Genomic DNA, 5648 nt, shown 5'->3' on the forward strand with positions numbered 1-5648 from the left:
TTCCAATAATGAACTTCCGCGACACTATATACGAACATTGGACAACAGATGTGACCCATATGTTTTCGTGGTATGCGTGGCAGGCAGCAACCAACCAACGAACTAGTGTCTCCTATCCTCACACCTTTTCTTTTCGGACAGTCTGAAATGGGCGCGCAGGTGTGAAACCTGAGACCGTCCATTTGGTATTACGCAGAGTAGGGTATCTCTACTTTCTTTTCTCCTTCCCCTTCTCATCGACGACGACGACGAAGAAGAAGAAGAAGAAGAAGAAGAAGAAGAAGAAGCCGCGGCAGCTGCAGCTGCAGCAGCGGAAGCAGAAGCCCTTTGTTCTCCCCGCCGCCTCCTTCTCAGGTCCGCCTCAACCATTGTCCTTCTCGTGCTTTTCTCGAATCTTTGTTTCTTCTGTGGCTCTTTGTTTTGCATTCGTTTGATCTGTGGATCTGGATACCTGCAATCTTTGGATCCAGGGTGTTTCCATTTCCGTTTCCTTTGTGCTTCTCTGGTTTTTCGGGTCGGAGTTTTGTTCTTCTTGAACATACTTAATCGTGTTACAATAGAACAAATACTGTTCTTGAACCATCAATAGTGCAATATACAACTGGAAGAAGTAGATTCAATCATTTATAGAAAAACTCAACTTAAACAAAACAAATGCTCAGAGACAGCATTCTTATCTTTCAATCAAAATCCATGCGATAAGAAAAATGAAGGCGTTAATCTCTTGAAAGTAAAGAAGAAACATCTTTGAAGGGTTTGTTCTTTTGTTGTGAACTCGTGATTAATGGCACTGAAAGGCTGCCTAGTTTGGGAGTTCAATGATATACTTGATAGTTCTGATTTTGTTGTGTAATGTAGTTTAATGGCAGGGTCAAATGGCTGTAAACTTTAATGTTCATAATAGCAAGATAGAACTTTGTTTCACTTTTTGTTTTGTTAAATGGCCATTTTTTCACGTAAAAATTTATTTTTAAATGATGCAAGATAAAACTGCATTCTGGAAGTTTCTTCTTTCAATTGTGAACTCCAGTTTAATGACAAGGAAACATAACTGCAAACTTTGATATTAAACAAAGAAGCTTCCACTTCCAGCTTGTAACTGTTGAATTTCAATATTCACAGTTACAGTTCCTTGTGAGTATTGAATTAATGACATACTAACTAACATTTGAACTGTTTCTGTATGTTTCGTCTATCTCGTAGTATAGTGAGGAGTAAGTTCCAGTGTTTTGAGGAAGAATTTGGTTATGTTTCTTATTATGCATGAAAGAATGATGAGAGAATACAACAAATTTATATTCTGGTTATACTCCCTTTGAGGACCTAGCATGTAACAAAAAGAATAAAAAATTTATAACTTGAGCACGCAGGTTAAAAATCTGACCAACATTTTAGTGAACATGAGGACCATTATCAGCAGTAGTGTGAACAATTAATCTATAAATTTAGGTTACTCTGTTGTCTCTCTGTGCTTATCGACATTTCTTGCTGATCCTAATTTTTCTAAATCTAAAGTCTTCTCGTTTTTTACAGATTTGCCAAGATGGGACCAGGCTTGTTTTCTGACATTGGCAAGAAGGCTAAAGGTTTGTTGTTTTTTTCTAAATCTCTTCATTTCTTGCTTGTTACAAGTTTTTCACAGGTTATAAGTGTATCTAAGTTTTCAATGAATCCAAGAAGGGGTTCGGTGCTTTTTGAATCTTCCTTTTTTAAAAGCTTGCATCTGTATTGCCATCTTGGCTGCAAAACTTTGTTGAATGTAAACATCAGAGTTTTTCGTGCAACATTTCTATCCAAGCTATGTACTACTGTGAAAGTAAAATGCTAGATTGAAGAGCTTATTATGAAGAACATTGACATTTTGTGGAACTTAGTTTCCTTAGATGATGAATCATCTTTGAAAAACCTGACCTGAATGTTTGTTTAGGAAGTAAATTGAACATGTTCATATATCTTAATGAGGCATTATGAACGCTGAAACGTCATTTGCATCTCATTTTTGTGGGAATTTTTTAGTATACTGTATTATGATGAAAACAGCAGTTGCTACTAGATATGTGTTAAAATGTTGACTGGTTCATTGGACTAACATTTAGTTAGATTCCTTATGTGCCTATGTAATATGCAGTGCCCCACTATATTTACTCTAATTATGAGTTGCCGAAGCTTTTGTAACTTCGTTTGATTATTCTTATGGTTTTATCCATTTTTGTGATTGTTGCTGCTATTTACATTAGTTGTCTATTCAAGTATATTCTATGTGTTTCCTTTTCGTTCAGATCTACTGTACAAAGATTACCTTCAAGACCACAAAATTACAGTCACTACACAGTCAGCAACAGGATTGGTATGTTGCATTTTATGTATGAGCTTTGCTTTCATGACAATGTCCATTTCCATTCATGTCTCAGAATCAGGACGAGAGAGAGAGTGAGGAAGTTTTTAACACAGCGGATTTTGTTCACAGACATTCACCACAACTGGATTAAAAAAAGGAGAGTTGTTTGTTGGTGATCTTGTAACGAAGTTCAAAAAACGCAATGTCACAACGGACATAAAGCTGGACACAAATTCAAAAGTAATTTTTCTCTCATTCTTTATATTTGAAGCTGCTTCCCATTTTAGTAGAAAGATTTGCGAATGAGGCAATTTTGAGATATCTGGAATGTGTTTGGTATTATGAATGTGCTATAAAGATGAAGCTGGACTCACCTGATGAATATATTTGCATCAATTCATACTTTGCTGATAATGGAACTAGGATCTAGTAAATGATGAGATATCAAGTACGTTTAAGTGGAAAGGGTAAATTTTGCATGCATTTTAGGTAATTATGTATTTTTGCAGCAGTTGATTCACAAACTCCATTTAGCTCTTCAATGCTTGAACTTTCATTTGTTCTTGTATCTCAAAGTGTTCCTTTCAAAAGTCATATTATTAATGTAAGCAAAACTACACATGATTTTACAATATAATTTCGGTTATTGAACCATTTAAATAATGTTTCACGTTACTTGGATTGTGTTTGCTTCTATTTGTGAATCTTAAGAGTAGTCTATCAGTGCTTTCCTTTCTCAGTCTATTAGGGCGTGCTGCTCCTGTAGATTTGGTTTGGTAGACTGAATGCTTTGCAGAAATTTTATAAAACATTTATTGAGAATCGCTACTTCCAGATGAGACCAGTTTACGCTTTGGGGTTGAAAAAACTAGCATGTCAGAACTTTGTTTAAAGATGTTAACTCCTTTGCATTCTTTAGAGAGAAACCTTGAATGACTTTGAGGGATCATTTATAAATGTATCCATCTCCACAGGGTTTGTTCATCCACATTGAGTATCCGGTTTATATGCTTATCTCTGTTGGTGTATGTCAGGGGTAACCCTTTTAATTGGCTTTAAAGATGCCTAATTGTTTATGTGTTCATTGTGTAATGGTGAATCCACCCTCTCAAATGTTGTTTTCTACTGACCTGGATTTACAACCATAGGAGGCATGCTGCAAAACAAGTTTGACTCCTTGTTCCAATAAAATGACATAAATTATTTGCTGTGATACTAGGGTAGGGAATAGTGTATTTCTATTTTTACAGAACTGTTATTCTTGAACTTCACCTTTGAGGTTGTGGCATGAGTTGTCTTTAAAGTAGGTGTAGTCTGATGGAGACAGTTTTCTTGTAGCTATGTGGCCTTTTGGATGATTTTTAGAGCAAAGTTAGCAAGGAGAGGAACACCAAAAATGTAGGCTAATGAAAATGTCTGAAACCATTACCATAATATCTTTAATTCATGGTGACTGAGTAGTATTTCCCTGGTTTGCTGAATTTCATGATCTGTGTTGGCTTCTTGCTTTAGATTTTCATGATTATCTGACTGTGTTTCCCTGGAATATGGGTTTTCCTGCATTGGCTTCTTGTTTGAGATTCTCATGACAGTCTGAGTGAATTTATTTCCCTGCAACGTGGAATTTCTTAATCTGTCTTGACTTCTTGCTTCAGATTTTCACGACAGTGACTGTGGATGAAGTAGCTCCTGGTCTGAAGACTGTGCTTAATTTCACCATCCCTGATCCGAATTCTGGAAAGGTTGGATGTGTTTTTTTCAAATATTTCTACAGGGAATGAAATTTGCATTTTCTATAACATCATCAGTGTTTTTTTTTCTAGATGGAGGTACAATATCACCATGAAAATGCTGGTCTTAGTTGCAGTGTTGGTTTGGCAGCTGTCCCTGTTGTGGAAGTGAATGGAACATTCGGTAATGGAAAATTTGCAATCGGTGGTGAAGTAGCTTTTGACACAAATACTGGTGAAGTAACCAAGTACAATACGGGTGTTGGTATCACTGAACCGGATTTTACAGCAGCTCTGCTATTGTATGAGATCATTTACATAACCTTTTTATTTTCTAGGGGAAACACTGAATTATCCCCAATTGTTTTGGCAATTTACCAGAATGGCCTAAAGTTTTAAAAAATGACCAGAATACCATACCCTTCTGCTGTAGGCCATTTTCTGCAACAGAGGTATTTGTTTTTAAAGGTTGAAGGTATTCTGGTCATTTTTGACATGCTACGGTATTCTGGTAAGTTTTGAGATGTTAAAGATATTCTGTTAATTATCCAAAAAATTTGAGGTATTCTGGTGTTTTGCCCTTTGCTTTGTTTATATATAATAGCATGACATGTTTGTGGGTTGCTAATGAATGATTTCCTGGCTCTATACTCACGTGCCTAATGCAGAACGGATAAGGGTGATACATTGAAAGCATCGTACCTTCACAATCTCGTCTCTAATAAGACGACAGTTGTAGCTGAAATAACACACAAATTGTCTTCAAAAGACAATACCTTCACTATTGGCAGTTCATATGCATTGGATACTTTCACTACCGTGAAGGGTAGAGTGAACAATTATGGGACAGTAGCAGCTCTTGTGCAACATGAATGGAGGCCGAAGTCAACATTCATACTTTCAGCTGAGATTGATTCGAAGGCATTGGACAAGCAAACCAAGTTTGGCTTGGCATTGGCTTTGAAGCCCTGAAGATCTTCTTCTATCACTGGCAGCAGGCTTTCTATGGAATATTTGAACCAAAATTTTGTTTCAACAATCAAAAGCAAAATTGACCCTCATTGAGTTATGCATGACACTCCCCTAATTGGTTTTAATGAAGCCAGATACTTGAATTTTGAATTCAGTTTCAGTTAGCACATGAGGCAAGAGCTTTGTCTTTATAATGATTATGATCTTTTAGATATTCTCTGAATGGCAATCAAGTCTTGTCTGTAGCTCTGCTGCCTTCATAATAAAAAATTGTTTGACTTCACATTAATCAGAAATTTAAGAGTTTAGATATATGAAATACATAGGACATCATAATGCAGCAATAAAATTCATTGTGGATGTGTGATGTCTTAACAAGAAGTCCAATGGTTATTCTTGTTGCAGAATACTATTTTGTATTCCTTTCTCTTAACTTTGTGCGCACAGGTTTGGCAAACCCTCATTTGACCTACAATGTAATGGTATTGTGAAATGAGGATAGTGTATTCATTATTCTTAAACATAGGTTAGAGTGAATTGTATTAAGTATATAACTAGCTTGACAAACTTGACCCAAGAAATTAGTAAATAAACCCTAACCTAGTGTT

General features: G+C 36.0%; 1 protein-coding gene across 1 annotated transcript; it reads left to right on the top strand.

The window, feature by feature from the left end:
* The first annotated feature begins 329 nt into the window (after positions 1 to 329).
* On the top strand, positions 330 to 5323 carry LOC147861371 (mitochondrial outer membrane protein porin of 36 kDa-like). The gene is made up of 7 exons (XM_087323219.1): positions 330 to 354; positions 1534 to 1586; positions 2280 to 2347; positions 2468 to 2578; positions 3994 to 4080; positions 4162 to 4370; positions 4737 to 5323. The coding sequence occupies exons 2-7, from the start codon at positions 1544 to 1546 to the stop codon at positions 5038 to 5040; spliced, it is 822 nt and encodes a 273-aa protein (XP_087179345.1). The 5' UTR covers positions 330 to 354; positions 1534 to 1543; the 3' UTR covers positions 5041 to 5323.
* Positions 5324 to 5648: the final 325 nt, after the last annotated feature.

Source organism: Azolla caroliniana, unplaced genomic scaffold, assembly GCF_043228905.1.
Source record: "Azolla caroliniana isolate FFs.n. ecotype wild unplaced genomic scaffold, voAzoCaro1.0.p SCAF_8, whole genome shotgun sequence".
In the NCBI taxonomy this organism is placed as follows: Eukaryota; Viridiplantae; Streptophyta; class Polypodiopsida; order Salviniales; family Salviniaceae; genus Azolla; species Azolla caroliniana.

Coding starts and splice junctions, on each gene's coding strand:
- LOC147861371 (XM_087323219.1), top strand. CDS start 1,544: ATGGGACCAGGCTTGTTTTCTGACATTGGCAAGAAGGCTAAAG. Junction 2,348..2,467: donor CACAGTCAGCAACAGGATTG/GTATGTTGCATT, acceptor TTTTGTTCACAG/ACATTCACCACAACTGGATT. Junction 2,579..3,993: donor AGCTGGACACAAATTCAAAA/GTAATTTTTCTC, acceptor TTCTTGCTTCAG/ATTTTCACGACAGTGACTGT.